Source organism: Myiozetetes cayanensis, unplaced genomic scaffold, assembly GCF_022539395.1.
Source record: "Myiozetetes cayanensis isolate MyiCay16 unplaced genomic scaffold, myiCay2020 scf41, whole genome shotgun sequence".
NCBI classification, from domain to species: domain Eukaryota; kingdom Metazoa; phylum Chordata; class Aves; order Passeriformes; family Tyrannidae; genus Myiozetetes; species Myiozetetes cayanensis.
This window is the reverse complement of record NW_026087643.1, coordinates 232068-248211: the sequence shown is the minus strand read 5'-3', so window position 1 is coordinate 248211 and position 16144 is coordinate 232068. Positions and strand designations below refer to the sequence as shown.

At 57.4% G+C, this 16144-nt stretch overlaps 2 protein-coding genes across 4 annotated transcripts; both read left to right on the top strand.

Annotated features, from left to right (window-relative positions):
- Positions 1-84: 84 nt before the first annotated feature.
- Positions 85-1349, top strand: LOC126647903 (cortexin domain-containing 1-like). The gene is made up of 2 exons (XM_050330496.1): positions 85-396; positions 1115-1349. The coding sequence occupies exons 1-2, from the start codon at positions 341-343 to the stop codon at positions 1347-1349; spliced, it is 291 nt and encodes a 96-aa protein (XP_050186453.1). The 5' UTR covers positions 85-340.
- Positions 1350-2199: 850 nt separating this feature from the next.
- On the top strand, positions 2200-15372 carry SETDB1 (SET domain bifurcated histone lysine methyltransferase 1). Of its 3 annotated transcripts, none has more exons than XM_050330368.1 (22): positions 2200-2236; positions 2951-3158; positions 3392-3555; positions 3898-3935; positions 4061-4160; positions 4499-4666; positions 4950-5151; positions 5867-5940; positions 6203-6393; positions 6743-6920; positions 7380-7506; positions 9344-9502; positions 9798-10391; positions 10523-10639; positions 10944-11113; positions 11806-12422; positions 12537-12565; positions 12661-12793; positions 13159-13324; positions 13697-13911; positions 14218-14306; positions 14785-15372. In XM_050330368.1, the coding sequence occupies exons 2-22, from the start codon at positions 2953-2955 to the stop codon at positions 14900-14902; spliced, it is 3855 nt and encodes a 1284-aa protein (XP_050186325.1). In that variant the 5' UTR covers positions 2200-2236; positions 2951-2952; the 3' UTR covers positions 14903-15372. The 3 variants fall into 3 exon arrangements, with proteins under 3 accessions (XP_050186325.1, XP_050186323.1, XP_050186324.1); XM_050330366.1 differs by having other exon boundaries at positions 3898-3947; XM_050330367.1 differs by having other exon boundaries at positions 2220-2236; positions 2948-3158; positions 3898-3947.
- Positions 15373-16144: the final 772 nt, after the last annotated feature.

Here is a 16144-nt window from a genome sequence, read left to right as displayed (position 1 = left end):
TGAGACTGGGTCTTGTCACGAGACTGTTTGGCAAGAACCAAACAGGCAGCTCAGTTCAATGCATTTTCCAAGAGTTTTTCCCGGTTTATTCCAAAGTAAGACAAGAGCCAGATCAAAATCCTCTCCCAGGCTGAGAAGGCCTGGTTCTTGTAATATTTTGGGATAAATCCTCCTCAGCACTTCCCAAAACACCCCATGCCCCAAGGAAGACCTGGAATGGCCCCCAGAGCCTTGTCCTGACAGGAGAAGGGGGTGTGGGGTGGGAATTCAATCCTCTGGTTGTGTCTCCTGGGGACTGGGAGCGTCTGAAAGGTGATGCCGGCGCATTCCTGCAGAATTCATGAGGCTCTGGAGCCATCCTGGAGCCGGAGGGGCCAGGACAGGGACCCCAGGGAGGTAAGGACAGAGCTGTTCTGTGGGATGGGGGTCACATCCAGGGGCTTCCTCCTCCCTGGGACCCCCTGGAAAGAGGTTGGGACCAGGTAGGGTCAGGATCTGCTCCCAGGGGACAACAGGATGAGAGAAAGCGCTCTCAAGTTGCTCCAGGTGGGGTTTAGGTTGGATATTTGGGAAAATTCTTCCATGGAAAGGGTGGGCTTTTCCAGCAGTGATGGGCTGGGTGATTGGAGAGGTCTTTTCCCACCTTAGCAATTCCACAATTCCATAATTTGGGCCTGTGGATTTGTTTGCCATCCTTGGCGCACTCAGGGCTGCTCCTGGCACGCATTTTGACTTCACAAACACATAAATAAATTAAATAAATATCTGTATTAATTTAAATAGACATACACATTTAAATAAAAGCAAATGTTTATGACAAATATTATAACTATTGACTTACAAAAATAAGTTATAATACTAAATAATGTATTAATAATAATATTAATATGTAATATCTTAGAATACAAAACATGAGTGCATTGTATTACATCTATAAAGCACTAAAATATGTGTGATATGTTAGAATATGTTATATATAATAATATATAGAATATATTGATTTGTAATATAGCAGTGATATAAGTATTAAGTAATATTGAGTATTATATTAAATTATTATAGCAACACCAGTTCTAATGAATATTTAAATAGATATCCATACTTATTTGTTCAGATTCCTGGGACACACCTGGGGGTCCCTTCCAGCCAGGACACCCCCACCTGAGGGTCCCTGCATGGAGAGCCCCCCGGTGCCGCCCGCCCTGGACGTGGACAGGGCCGTGGCCACGGCCTTCGTGGTGCTCCTGGGGCTCTTCCTGCTCGCCATGACCGTGCGCTGTGCCCGGCTCGTGGTGGATCCCTACAGCGCCATCCCAACCTCCACCTGGGAGGAGGAGCCCATCAACTGACCCCCCAAACCTCCCGGGACCTCCAACCCCATCCCCACCTGGGAGGAGCAGCCCATCAACTGACCCCTCAAACCTCCCGGGACCCCCAAACCCATCCCCACCTGGGAGGAGGAGCCCATCAACTGACCCCCAAGCCCCGGGAACCCCAAACTCTGCAGCACCCCCTCCCCACATGGTGCTCCAACACCCCCAGCCCCACAGGCCCCCCTGCCATCGCAAGGCCACCCAGCACCCTCAGAGACCCCAGGAACCCCCCGACCCCTCCACCTCAGAGCCTCCATCAACCCCCCATCTCCCCTCTGGGCCCTCAGGGCCCCCCAGGGCCCCCCCTCGTGCTGCAACTGCCACAGAGGTGGCGGTTCATGGAACCTTCTGGAACCGTCGGTGGGACACCCAGAGCTCAGTAAAGAAGCGGGGGATGGCCCAGCCCAGCTCTGGGGCCCCCCCAGGTACCGAGGGAAGGCGGTCCCACCCAGCTTAGGGGCTCTTTGGCCGCACAAAGTAACAAGTTGGGCTTTAGGGGCCGCCTGAAGTAGCAAGGGGGCCCAAGGCAGTTTGGGGGCTCCGGGCCTGCCTGAAGTAACAAGTCGGGATCTCCGTGAAGTCCCAACCCGTGAGGGATCCGTAAATCCTGGCCAATAAATAGGGGCAGTCCCCTCGCGTGTTCCGGGGTGTACCCCCGGTTCATTCCCCCTTTATTCCCGGTTTATCCCCCTTTATTCCCGGGTTATCCCCACCTTATTCCCGGGTTATCCCCACCTTATTCCCGGGCTATCCCGGCCCCCCTCGCCAGGCGGCAGCACCGCGGGCCGCGGGCGGCGGAGGTGACGACAGGCGGGTTCCGCCCGGAGCCCCCCCCGGTCCGCCCCGGCTCGCCGGGACCGGCCGTGAGTGAGGGGAGAACGGGGGGAACGGGGGGCTCGGAGGGTACACGGGCCTCGGGGTGGCGGGAGGGGAGGGAGGAGACCGGCGGCGACTGCGGGAGGGCGGGAGGAATGTGGAGAATGGGGGGCTCTGTGGGGAATGGAGGAGACCGGGAGAGTCTGAGGGGACCGGGAGGTTCTGAGGGGACCGGAGGGCTCTGAGGGGACCGGAGGGCTCTGAGGAGACCGGGGGGGACCTGAGGACCGGAGGCTCTGAGGGGACCGGGGGGATCTGGGACTTGAGGGGACCGGGGGCTCTGAGGAGACCAGGGGGGACCGGGAGAGTCTGAGGGGACCAGGGAGCTCTGAGGGGACCGGGGGGATGCAGGAACTTTGAGGGAACCAGGAGAGATTGGGAAATTCTGAGGGGACCGGGGGACTCTCAGGGAACCGGGGAGGGGCTGGGAGGCTCTGAAGGGACTGGGGGGCTCTGAGGGGACTGTGATGGGGTAGATCTGGGGGGCTGTGGGGGATCGGAGGGCTCTGAGGGGACTGTGGGGATCAGGGGGAGTGGATCGGGGAATCATGAGGGGAGCGGGGGGCTTTGAGGGGATGGGGAGGGAGGTGGGGTCGGGAGGGATTGTGAGGGGACAGGGGCGGCTGTTGGGGGACATTGGGACGGGGGGAAGGTGTGCCTGCCCTCCCTCACCTGCTCTGCTCTGCTCTGAGGGGCAGCAGAGATGGATTCCATGGACATCGAAGAGCTGGAGGTGGTGGAGGAGCTGGGAATCTCCCTGGAGGAGCTGCAGGAGATCATCGACAAGGAGGTGGAGAACTCCGAGTGGGTGAGGCAGCGAAAGCGGCAGCTGGAGGAGCTGGAGAAGTGCGTGAGGATCAAGGAGGAGGAGGCGGCTCATGTTGACCTGCTCATCGACGATGCCACAAGGTGAGTGGACCTGGAATTGGCCAGAATTCTGAGGAGGGAGGTGTTCCCGTTCCCTTTAGAGCAGGTTGAAGTCGCTTAGTTTGTACGTGGTTAATGAGGGACAGTGACAGCCCCCCCCAAGCTTTAAATCCTTGGTGTGGACACTTCCCTCAGGTGTAATTGGGAGCTGCCCGTTCCTGGTCATCCCTGGGGTATTCCAGGATGTGCAGCCAGCTTCCCTCCCTGTCCTGCAGAGCCATCGACAAGTGTGAGACGTTGGCCAAGGAGTTGTACTCCATGATGGGCCTCCAGTACCGGGAGAGCAGCTCCGAGGACGAGGCCCCGGCGGCCACGGAGGTGATCGAGATCCCGGACGAGGATGACGACGTCATGAGCGTGGACTCGGGCTGGAAGCACAGTTCAGTAAATCCCAGTGTGCCCAGGACAGCGGGGGGAGCAGGATAAGGGACTGCTCTTTGCTCATGAGGAGCATCTGCCACGTCCTGTTGATGTTCCCCGATTCCTGGAATCCCAAACTGGAATTTCACCCTTTCCCAATCTCCCTGACTGTTGTCCCCATCCAGCACTGCTTCCCATTAAAAAACATGAATGAGGAAAAGCCTTGTTTGAGTGGAGTCCCTGACAGGAGTTTAAGGTGGAGGCTTTTCCCTGTCCCCTCTTTTTTCTGTGGTTTAATTAGGATGGATTTTTTTTCTCCCCCAAAAATGTTTTAAACCACTTTTTCCTCTTTCACTCACAGGCACCAACAGCTCCAGAATCTCCAAGGATCAGAGTCTGGTGAGTGAGAAGGTCCTGACTACAGATGAGTCTTCAAGTGGGGCTTTTCCTGGGACACAGTGTTTGTGTTTGGTGCAAAAAAAGAAAAGGTTTTCTCCATAACTCTCCTGTCTTTTCCCTTCCAGCTGCGGGAAGCAATGGCTGCCATGAGGAGATCTGCCCGGGACGTTGCGAAATTCATGGATGCTGTGAACAGGAAAACAAGCTCCCAGGAAGCACAAAAAGGTGTGGGACCTTCCAGGGGCCAACAGACCCCCTTGTATGCCCTGGCCCTGGGCCTTTGCTTCCCAAAAAAGGCAAACAACGATGCAGTTTGTTTGCTGGGGAACTTCATCAGGATTTATTGACTCCAGGTTCCCATTTTCCTTTAATTTAAGTTCTATTGATTCCAAACTCCTGTTTTAAGTCCTCTCCATGCAGTAGAACAGGGGCAGTTGGGCTGCCTGAGGGGAAGCAAAGCAGGAATTCCTCCTGCTGCAGCTCCGAGGGATGTGGTTCCAGCTGTAATTGCAGCAGAAAAGGGAGCTCTGGGTGATTCATAACTGATTGTTGTTCCTTGGCAGGGGCACAGCCCCCCCCGGAATGTCCTGGCACTGCCCAGCCCACTGTCCCTGCGGCCCCTGGGGACGATCTCAACACTGACGGGGATCTCAAGGTGGGCATGAGGATTCTGGGCAAGAAAAGAACCAAGACGTGGCACAAAGGGACCTTGATTGCCATCCAGACAGTCGGTAGGTGCTGGGCATGAGGCTTCCCCTGGGCTTTGGGTGGGAGCCGTGGATTAAAAGGTGCCAGAGCACCTGGTGTCAAACCTGGAAGGGACAGTGGGAGCAAAACACCTTTGCTGTTCCACTCTCCAGATCAATTCTGGAGAGATTTTAAAAAACTCTGAGTTATCTGTGAGTGAGCAGGCTCAGAGCGACCCAGCGTGTTGCGTTTCTGGCAGGAAACCACTCGGCCTGTGTTTGCTTTCGCTTTCATTTACCTTCTGCTTGTCTTGAAACGCCTCCCCAGGTGCTGGCAAGAAATACAAAGTGAAATTTGACAACAAGGGGAAGAGTTTGCTCTCGGGCAACCACATTGCCTACGACTACCACCCGTGTCCTGAGAGGCACCACGTGGGCAGCAGGGTGGTGGCGAGGTACAAGGATGGCAATCAGATGTGGCTCTATGCTGGGATCGTGGCTGAGACCCCCAACGTCAAGAATAAAGACAGGTATTCCTTTTTCCCAGGGTCATGGACCCCCAGCTCTGGGTTGTTTGTTTTTTGTTGTTGTTTGAGGCAAAAAAAGCTTATTTGGGTATCCTTGGGGTGCTGAATTTTGCCCTCCCAGGGAACGAGTTCTGAGAGTTTCTTTCATGTTATCTCTGAAACCTCAGGGTGGAGCTTCCAACTCTCTTGCTCGTGGCCCTGAGTCAGGAATTAGATCTGCTAATTTATTCAAATTATCACCCAGATGTGGAGTCTGGGCTGCCTGAGGTGTGAAACAGTGGGAGGAAATGGGAGCCCTGGAAGGGTTTAGTGCCAGCAGTGCTGTCAAAGCACTTTGGGAGGGGAAGGAGCAGGTTTGGAGCAGCTTTTTTCGGGAATAAGGGGCAGGGCTGCTCCGGTCTGGTAAAATCTCGGCTTGTGGTTTCCCTGAAGAGGCTGATGAAGGATTTAAGGACTCTGGGTCTGCCATGAACTGTGTTGAGCTGCACCTGACGCATGTTTAGTAACGGGAAACGAGCTGCATTTACGGCTCACGCTGCAGATTCGCTCCTGGTTGTGGTGCTGCCGCCTCACCCTGCCCCTCGGGGTGCCTTACCCAGGGTTCAGGCTCCTCGCCCTGCCCTCCCCCAGGAGGAACAGGAGAGGTTCTCCCCTTCCCTCCTGTGACGTGGAGCTGTTTTCTGTTCAGCTCCCCTCCTGATTCCTGCCTGTTTTCCAGGTTCCTGATCTTCTTCGACGACGGCTACGCGTCGTACGTGAAGGAGTGGGAGCTGTACCCAGTCTGCCGGCCACGTGAGTGATCCCATCCCACCTGGGGAGGCTTGGGCTCAAAAACCAGGGGGCAGAGGGTGTGTCCCCTCCGGGGCTGTGCCTGGAGGCATCTGCAGTCCTGGGTTATTGCCAGGCTGGGTTCAGGACGTGCCCCACCACCAAAATTCCAGCCCCTCGATTGACCATATGTAAAAATCCACCAGGGATTTCCTAAAAGAAAACAATTAAAGCTTCTGTCTGTTTCATCCTCTTCCCTTTTTCTCATCCATCTCTTTCCATACAGTGGAAAAAACGTGGGAAGACATCGAGGATGTTTCCTGTCGGGATTTCATCGAGGAGTACATCACTGCCTACCCCAACCGGCCCATGGTGCTGCTGAAGAATGGGCAGCTCATCAAAACCGAGTGGGAAGGGACCTGGTGGAAATCCAGGGTGGAAGAAGTGGATGGAAGTCTGGTCAAAATCCTTTTCCTGGTAGGAATTTCCCTTCTCCTTTGAGGAAAATTGGATTAAATTCAAGTCTGGGGGGCTGGCTCAGCTGCGTTTTTGTTACTGATCACGGAATCATTAAGGTCGGAAGAACCTCTGAGATCTTGGAGTGCAAGGCCCCCACTGAACCATGTCCCCAAGTGCCACACCCACAGGGGTTTGGGACAGTTCCAGGGATGGGGGACTCCACTCTGGGCAACCCGTGCCAGGGACTGAACACCTGGAGAAATTTCCCCTGATAGCCAGTTGGGGATTCCAACCTAAAACCCCCACCATGGTGCTGTTTGTCAAGGCTCACTCTTATCTCCTTGTGCTCTCTCTGTCTTCCCCCCAGGAACCTCTTCCCATGGGAACTGTGAGCACGTCCTTCCCCTTCCTGCGGGAGGATAAGCGGTGTGAGTGGATCTACCGCGGCTCCACACGCCTCGAGCCCATGTTCAGCATGAAAACCTCCACAGCCTCCACCCAGGAGAAGAAGCAAAGTGGGCAGACCAGGACTCGTCCCAATGTTGGTCGGTGGCACCTTCTGCTTTCTTTCCTATCCTGGCATTTAACTCGGGGGGTGGGGTGGGTTCGGTGGGTTTTTTAGCAGAACTCTGGAGATTTCAGCTTTTTGGGGATATTTGCCTCCTGGCAAGTGAGATTTCAGATTTCCAGTGGAATTTTGTAGCAGAACTTCTGGAGATTTCGGGTTTCTGGTGCTTTGTCCTCCTGGCACAGATGTCATGTTTCCAGTGGAATTTTTCTCTTGGAATTACACCCAAAACCGAACTGCATTTGGGGGAAGTGACCAGTATTTTAGGGGGCAGTTGCTGTGCCCTAGAGCTTGGCCGTGACCCAGTTAATCCCAAATCCCTTGGTTTTGATTCCTTACAGGCACCAAGTCGGTATTTTGTGGCTGGTACAGCCATCCTGGGGTAACTCTGGAGATTTTTCCTGCTGACTGGTTGGTCTCTCACCTTCCCCCCCAGGTGCTGTGAGGAGCAAAGGGCCTGTGGTCCAGTACACCCAGGATTTAGCGGGAGCTGGTCCCCAGTACAAGCCCCTGGAGCAGCTCCCTGCTGCTTGCCCTGTGTCCCCTCAGCCTGCAGAGACGGAGTAAGTACTGGGGCCACTTCCAGCACTTCCACCTCCTTTGCTTTCCCTCTCCAGCACTTCCACCTCCTTTGCTTTCCCTCTCCAGCACTTCCACCTCCTTTGCTTTCCCTCTCCAGCACTTCCACCTCCTTTGCTTTCCCTCTCCAGCGCTCAACTTGCTCAGGTATCGCCTCCTCTGTGCAGAGGAGTCCTCAGGTGCAGGTTCCCTCCGTGGCTAGGCTTGGTTTATGCCGTGATTTTGGGGGAAAACTCTTGGCTAAAACTGCAGGATGAACGACTGGGGGTGGGAGACAACACCCCCCTCGAGCCAGATATTCCTCCTCAGGGCTAAAGCTTTGCACTTGCCTTTCCAAAGGGGGCCTTTGCTCCTTGTGTTGCCCAAACCTGAATTGCTCCCTCGTGTCACGATCCAGGCGCTGGCCCCCGGCTGCCTCGTGTCCCTGCACCTGGACTGACCTCGCTGGCTTCCCAGGGAATTCGGGATCAGTGGTGGGTCCCGGTGGGCACGGAGCAAACCACGGCCAAGCCGCTGCCAGGGGCCCAAGGGGGACGTTCCCGGAGCCGCAGGCTGGAGGAGGCCTGGATGGAGGAGGAGCGCGGCTTGGTGATGAAGGGAGCGTGTTGGAGGACACCGGGGAGCCCGGGAGTGTGCTCTGGGACTCTTTAGGGGAGGGAGCTGCTCTCCCGGGTCAGTGCTGTCCCCGCTGTGGATTTCCCATCCGGATCTGCGGCCGCCTGGCCCCGTGCCAGCACGTCTTCTGCTGTGACTGTGCCCTGCTGCTGGGCCACCAGGGGGGCAGGAGGTGTCCCAGCTGTGAGGAGCCTGTGCAGGAAGTCAACCTTTACTCCCCCAAGGCTCTGCAGGTGTAGCAGCAGCTCTAGCATCTGGTGTCCATCCAGGCAGACACTGCAGCTGCTTCCCTGCCCTCAAACCCAAAGTGCTGTGGCCCAGCTGGTGTGGGCAGTGCCCTGGGGCTGGGGCTGTGTCCCTGCTGTGCCCAGGGATCCTTGGATTTTAGATCATTAAAACCAAGAATGGTCTCTCCGCTCTGGTGTTTTGTTTCCTCTGAGGAAGGCTGGGGTCTCTTCTCCCTCTGGTCTCACTTTCAGATTCTTCTTGGCACTGTCAAGCCAGTTCTGACTCTTCTCAGCCGATTTCTCCTCTTGCTCTTTGAGATGTGTTTGAACACTTTGCTTTCAGGCAGCTCTTAGCAGAAACCCTCCTGCTTTCCCTGTCTCCTGCCTTTTTTCCTGATAACTTCAGTGTTCTTCCATTTCAGTGGCTGGTTTGGGGTGGGTTTCTGTGTAATTGGCGTAAATGGGTTGAAAACCTTCTGGAATGGATTTAAAACCTGCTGGAATTGACTGAAAACCTGTTTTTTGGGAGCCCCTTATGGCTTTTTCATCAGGGATGTTACTACATTGCCTTGCACAACCATGGATTGATTGTTCTTAGTCTTACCAAAAGAGTCCTCTGGATTGGTTCCTCCCACTAAGTAGTTGAGCCGCTGGAAACTCTGGTTTCTGCTGTTCCAGGGGTTTCTTCATGGCCTGGTTTGTCCAGCTGCCTGGGATGAAGACCTTGGGCATCCTCGTTACCCTTGCCAGTCACAAGTTAACTGTTAACTGTTGCTGAGTGCTGGAAATGGGGGTGGCTGTGGGATTGCTGGGGCAGAAATAGTCAGAAATGGGCTGATTTTCACACTTAGTGGGAAAAAAACCCCCAACCTGCTGAGATTCTCCTGGACTTCTCAGTTCTGTGGAGTGGGGGGTGTTGCTTTGGTTCCCACCGGTGGTTTCTCCATCCTCCAAATCGCCTCCTCCTTGCCTCCTGCAGATGCTCTGACAACCAGTTGGCCCAGTCCAGGAAGCAGGTGGCCAAGAAAAGCACTTCCTTCCGTCCTGGCTCAGTGGGCTCCGGGCACTCGTCCCCTTCCTCCCCCGTCCTCGGCGATGCTCCGGCTCCGGGAAGGGCCAGCGCGGCCCCGCAGCACCGGTGAGGGGAGCTGGGTGGGGTGGGGGGACTCACCCATGAGCGCTCCAGGGTGTTTGGGGATGTTGGGATGGTTTGGGGGCTCGTGTGTGCTGGTGGGCGTCTGCTGGGGTGGAGTCACGGAGTTGTGGAATCACGCAGGTTGGAAAAGCCGCCTGAGTCCAGCGCTGCCAAGGCCACCACTCACCCACATCCCCACGTGCCACGTCCACACTTGCAGGGATGGGGACTCCAACCAGGCCGATTCTGTGGTTCTGTAATTGCGTGATTCTTACGATTCTGTGAATTCCCCGCGCAGCGTCCCCGGCGGCGCCGGCCCCCTGCAGCCATTCCACGGGATGCTGGACCGCGTCCCCAACGAGCCGTCGTACCGGGCCCCTCTGGAGAAGCTCTTCTACCTGCCCCACGTGTGCAGCTACGCCTGCCTGTCCCGCGTGCGGCCCATCCGCAGCGACCAGTACCGCAGCCGCAACCCGCTGCTCATCCCGCTGCTCTACGACTTCCGCCGCATGACGGCGCGGCGCCGCGTCAACCGCAAGATGGGCTTCCACGTGCTCTACAAGACGCCCTGCGGGCTGTGCCTGCGCTCCATGCACGAGATCGAGCGCTACCTCTTCGAGACCGACTGCGACTTCCTGTTCCTGGAGATGTTCTGCCTCGACCCCTACGTGCTGGTGGACCGCAAGTTCCAGCCCTACAAGCCCTACTACTACATCGCCGACATCACCAACGGCAGGGAGGACGTGCCGCTGTCCTGCGTCAACGAGATCGACAACACGCCGCCCCCGCAGGTGGCCTACAGCAAGGAGAGGATCCCTGGCAAAGGGGTCTTCATCAACACCAGCTGGGAGTTCCTCGTGGGCTGCGACTGCAAGGACGGCTGCAGGGACAAGTAGGTGACTGCTCGTGGCTGTGGGGGACACGCCTGCGTGCTCATCTCTGCCTAAAGATGGGATTTCTTTCCCTGTCTCCAGAAGTGATGTGGGAGCTGTAACTTGTGGTTTCTGCTGTGTGTCCCTGCAGGTCCAAGTGTGCCTGTCAGCAGCTGACGATCCAGGCGAGCGGCTGCACCCCCGGGGGGCAGATCAACCCCAACTCGGGCTACCAGTACAAGCGGCTGGAGGAATGTCTTCCCACCGGGTGAGCAGAGCTGGGGCCTCCTGCCCACCCAGGTGCCAACCCCAGACCCCATCAGAGAGGGACTTTATCCCAGAGATCAGTGCAGATGTGACAATCTGCCTCTGGTCTTGGTTCTTGTGCCGATCAGGGAATGGTTGGGGTTGGAGGGGACCTTAAAGATCATTGAAACCACGGGCAGGGACACCTTCCACTAGACCAGATTGCTCCTCTGGGCTCTCTGTGCATGACCCCAGCGCTGCCAACCTCACCAATCTTTGGGATGTTCCTTTCCCCTGGGGGTTGTCACCCTTCTCCTTCCTTCCAGCGTTTACGAGTGCAACAAGAGGTGCAAGTGCAACGTGAACATGTGCACCAACCGCCTGGTCCAGCACGGCCTCCAGGTCCGGCTGCAGCTCTTCAAGACCCAGAACAAAGGCTGGGGCATCCGCTGCCTCGATGACATCGCCAAGGGCTCCTTCGTCTGCATCTACGCAGGTGGGAATTCAGCTGGCACGTGGGAACCTCTTCCTCTGCAAAAGGGTGCGGTCAGAGATGGGAGCAGAGCTGGGGAAGGCGCTGGAACAGCAGGAGAAGGGTCTGGAGAACTCCTGAGGGAGCTGGGGGGCTCAGCCTGGAGAAAAGGAGGCTCAGGGGCAGGAAGGTGAAAGCTGAGCAGGTGAACTTGCCCAGCACTGGCACAAGACACTGCAGAGCCCTTGGGGTGGCAGTGCTGGTGTCACAAGACATGCTGGGCCCCTGAGCTGTCCCTGGGGTGACCCAACCCCAGCCAAGCCCTGCTTCCTCCTCCCAGCAGAGCCCCTGAAATGCAGAAGTTGCGCAGGGGTGGTGTTGGCTCTGAAATGAAGCCACCCACGGGCACGACCAGAGCTGCTGCTGCCCTGGTTCCGTGGCTGTGGAGTTCCCTCTGGCCCCTCCAGCCCTTCCAGGGTTGCACTGGAGCTGCTCTGTAGAGATTCCTGGGGTGAAAACCTTGGTTTTAGGTCAACCACGTGCCTCAGGCTTTTGTCCTGTCAGGTGTCAGGGATACACTGTCCTTTCCCAGCCCAGCTTTGGAGCGAGGCGGCGTCATTCCTGTTTCCTCCTCAGTGAGCCTTGGAGAGGATAAGGTGAACTCACAGGGAACACCATCCCAGGAAAACTCACCCTTGCTTTCCTATGGCCCTTAGGGAAGATCCTGACGGACGACTTCGCCGACAAAGAGGGGCTGGAGATGGGCGACGAGTACTTCGCCAACCTGGACCACATCGAGAGCGTGGAGAACTTCAAGGAGGGCTACGAGAGCGACGCCAAGTGCTCCTCGGACAACAGCGGCGTGGACCTGAAGGACGACGACGACGAGGAGAACACGGGCACGGAGGAGCCCGAGGAGTCCAACGAGGACAGTTCCGACGACAACTTCGGCAAGGACGAGAACTTCCACGCCAGCTCGGTGCTGCGCAGCTACGCCACGCGCCGGCAGACGCGCGGCCAGAGGGACGGCGGCCTGTCGGAGACCGCCTCCAAGGACTCGGGGCTCGCTCGCCCCCTCGGCCACGACGAGGCCCTGGCGGCCCCCTGCAAGCTGCCCGTGTTGGAGGAGACCTCCAAGAACAAGGTGGCCTCGTGGCTGAGCTCCAACAGCATGGCCGAGGGCTTCCAGGACGGCGACAGCAGCTCGTCCTTCCGCGGGGTTGAGGCGGGAGACACCAAGCCTGTGAAGGTGGAAAACCCCGGGGAGAGGGAGAAGGGATGCGTTCCCACCCCAGGAGAGATGAATAGAGAGATGAAGCCAGCCAAGAAGGAGGTAAGGGAGGGATGTGGCAGTGAGGGAGTCAAAGGGCGCTGAGAAATGATGGCTGGATTTTGGGGAGCTCCAAAAGGGAGAGATTTGAATCTTCTCTGCTCCTCTCCCCTGCAGGAACCTGAAGAGCCAACCAAAATCACGGGGTAAGATTCCTGACACGGTGTTCTCCTGTCCCTACGTGGCCTGTGGACGCTCCCCTGGCAGCCCAGGCGTGACCCCTGTTGTCCTGGCCCCGCAGGCTGAGCGTGCCGGGCCGGAGGTACGGATACAACCCCTGCCCCCCGAAGCTGGAGGGCATCCGGCGGCCCCTGAGCCGCACGGCGCTGCTGCAGAGCCGGCGCCACTCCCTCTCCCTGCAGCCCCCCAGCGAGGTAAGGGGGACCCCTGGGCTGGGAGGGGGCCTGGCTCTACCCCTTCCCCCTGGAACCAGCTCCAGGATGACCTTGAACCTCAGTTTTGGGGGGTTTTCTGTGGTTTCTGGCCCCGGCTGAGCACCGGGTTTGTGGCTGTCACTGTGATTTCCTGGGGGGCAGGTGGTTTCCTTTGGATTGTGGGGGCATTTCTTAGATCTGAAAGCCCTTGAAAAAAAACCACGGGAGTGCAGAATTTGGGCCATGTTCCGGTGGGACGGAGCACCTTGGTTTGCACACCTGGCAGAGCCATCTGGGGCCAATCCCTCTTTTTTGGGGCAAAAGGGGAGGCTTGGATGTGGCTCAGGAGCTGTTCCTGCCCCCAGGACGTGCTGACGCTGTTGAGCAGCACCGACAGTGACGGTGAGAACGGGCAGGTCCCGGCGGGGCAGGTCCCGGGCACCGCCAACGACAGCGACGACATCCAGACCATCTCCTCGGGCTCCGAGGAGGAGGAGGGCGAGGACAAGAAAAACCCCTCGTCCGGGTCAGGTGAGGGGGAGGGGAGGGCTGAGGGTGGGGAGTTGGGGCTGGAGAGCACCAGGAAGGGCTCGTGAGGCCACAGCAGTGCCGAGCACGGCCCGTCTGCTCCTGCCGTGACCAATGGCCCAGGGCTGAACCTTCCCTGCGGGGTTTTGGAGACAAAACTGCAAAATCTCGCCCTCAAACCCAGGTATTTCAGGGGGATTTTGAGAAAAAGCAACTGTGAGGCTTCTTCTGGGTATGAGGCTGGGCTGGGTGGATTCCAGGAGCCATCCCGAGGTGGTGTTTCCGGTGGGGGATTCATTACCCTGAGTGGAGCAGGAAGGGGGGAAATGAGCAGGGCTGGGGGTTCCTCCTCTGGCAGCTGCCGTGTGGTGGCAGGTCCCGTGAAGAGGCAGGTGGCTGTGAAATCCACCCGAGGCTTCGCCCTGAAATCCACCCACGGCATCGCCATCAAATCCACCCCGCTGGCCGCGGGCGACAAGGGCGAGAGCGCGGGGCCCGTGCGCAGGAGCACGCGGCAGTTCTACGATGGCGAGGAGAACTGCTACATCATCGACGCCAAGCTCGAGGGCAACCTGGGCCGCTACCTCAACGTGAGTGAGCTGGGCATGGCGGGGCAGGGGCCTCAGAGCGGCAGGAAGGGGCAGGGGGAGGAGGCTGATCCACCCCCAGAGCAGAGCAGCAGCTGCTGTGACCCCGTCCGTCCTTCCAACCCCGTCTGTCCTTCCAGTCCCGTTTTACCTGTGGGGGTGGGTGGTGGGACTCGGCCTGTTCCAGCAGGATCCCGCTGGACACGGCGGGCACGGCAGGAATGCTGCCTGTTCGGGAAGGCTGTGCAGGGCTGGCTGCTCTGCCTCCCTGCCTGGCAGTGGCTCAGCCTGTCCCTGTTGCCGTTACAGCACAGCTGCTCCCCCAACCTCTTCGTGCAGAACGTCTTCGTGGACACCCACGACCTTCGCTTCCCCTGGGTCGCCTTCTTTGCCAGCAAGTGAGTCCTGAGCCCCGGGGAGGGCTGAGGCTTCCTGGGGCTCGCTGGGACCCAGCTCCGTGGCCAGGGCTGGGTGTTCCCCACTCCTGGTAACCCCATTCCCAGTTTAACCCCATCCTGAGCAGGGAAAACCTTGGAGGTGAGGCAGGTGAGATCCTCTCTCCTATGCTGGAGATCCTGGTGTGATTTCCCTCAGTTTTAGACCTTCCCAAAGGGCAGGGAGAAGCACAGAGCAGCCAAATTCCTGGCTTGGTTGAGCTGTGGTGAATCCCTGCCACGTTCCGGCTCCTCTGTGAATCCCCATGGGAATGATTCATCAGGAGCTTTGTCCCTTTGCTCTCCAGCTGCTCCACCCTTGTCCCGGGGGCAGCCCAACTGGTCCAGAGAGGTCACAGGGAGCGTGGCTCCCTTCCATCATCCACTTCCACTCTTTCCTGGCACTGCCTCTTCACCCACCCCGTGTGTTTCCACTTCCCAGGAGGATCCGGGCGGGCACGGAGCTGACGTGGGATTACAACTACGAGGTGGGGAGCGTGGAGGGCAAAGAGCTGCTGTGCTGCTGCGGGGCCATCGACTGCCGGGGCCGCCTGCTCTGAGCCCGCCCTGCTGCCACCACCCTGGTGCTTCCCTCGGGGAGGGAAATGTTTCTCAAGAGGTTCTGTGTTCTCCTGTTCCCTTGGAAAGTTACGGATGGACGTGGGGCGGGAAGGGAATCTGGCTGTGCTCAGGGGGGGATTCCCAGCCCCTGGGCTTCTTCCACCTTCCAAAGGCTCCGGTTACCACGACAACCTCTCAGGAAAGGAGCTTTTCCTGCTCTCTTCCAGCTCTCCACCAAACTTGAGGCATGACCCCCTTCTTTCCAGCAGGAAGCACTTCCCCAAGATTCCCAGCTTGGTGGTTGGGACTGAGGCCTGGGAAGCGGGAGGGAGAGGATTGTGGAATCCCAGCACAATGGGACCAATCCCGATTTCTGTGACACGAATCATCTGTGAGATGATGTTGTAAAGAATCTTTTGTTCTTTTGATTGTTAAAAAAGCAATAAACTTAATGTTTTTCTACTAAAAATCATCTGTCGTGGCCTTCAGGCAGTGAAGAGCCCTGGAAGAGCAGCACTGAACCACTTCCCACCATCCTTGTTTCCGTGGGGTTTGCAGGAAAAACGCCAGAGGCCCCAGGAACAGGGGTAAGGAGCTCCCTCATTTTCACCTTCCCTTCACCTTTCCTCAAAACAAACCTCCTTAAATCCTTCACTTGGAAAAATTAAACAGAAATAGGCTGGAACTTTCTCGAGGAAGCAGATCCAGTGCTGCTTCCCATCTCCAGCCTTCCCAGAACATCCCTGTAGGCTGGAAACACTTGAGTTGAGCTTAAGGTCCTGCACTGAAGAGGCTGCTGGGACAGCCTTGAACTCGATTTAGGCACCTGGGGAGGGTGGGTGGGGCAGCCCAGCCCAGCCCAGTCCAGTTGCTGGACACGAATCCACGGAAAATCACTGGCTTTGGCAACAACACACAATTCCAAGGGTTTGGGTTTTTTTGGGGGAGGGAGGGGGGGGTAGGACACCAGGGCAGTTCCAAAATGTTCAATAAACCACCCCGAAAACTGGTTAAAAGAGGTAATTTTTAGCAAACTGGGATCAAACCTCCCATTATTGACATGGAAAACCCCGATCTGGGGGGTGCTGGAGCAGATCCCATCCCACCCACCCACCCCCACCAGGAGTCCCAGCTCTCACAGCTCTGTACAAGGGAGGTTTGTTGTTTTCCTGCTAAATAACCTTTTTTTTGTGTGTGTAAAATAAAACCTTTCTGGGGCCTCCTGGAGCTCCAGTTCCATC

What these genes read in the sequence shown, in the direction of transcription:
- SETDB1 (XM_050330366.1), top strand. Translation starts at nt 2,953, where the DNA reads ATGGATTCCATGGACATCGAAGAGCTGGAGGTGGTGGAGGAGCTGGGA. An exon ending in AGCGCGGCCCCGCAGCACCG is followed by an intron (nt 9,503 to 9,797) that starts GTGAGGGGAGCT and finishes TTCCCCGCGCAG; the next exon opens with CGTCCCCGGCGGCGCCGGCC. An exon ending in GTCGCCTTCTTTGCCAGCAA is followed by an intron (nt 14,307 to 14,784) that starts GTGAGTCCTGAG and finishes TCCACTTCCCAG; the next exon opens with GAGGATCCGGGCGGGCACGG.
- LOC126647903 (XM_050330496.1), top strand. Translation starts at nt 341, where the DNA reads ATGAGGCTCTGGAGCCATCCTGGAGCCGGAGGGGCCAGGACAGGGACC. An exon ending in AGGACAGGGACCCCAGGGAG is followed by an intron (nt 397 to 1,114) that starts GTAAGGACAGAG and finishes TTATTTGTTCAG; the next exon opens with ATTCCTGGGACACACCTGGG.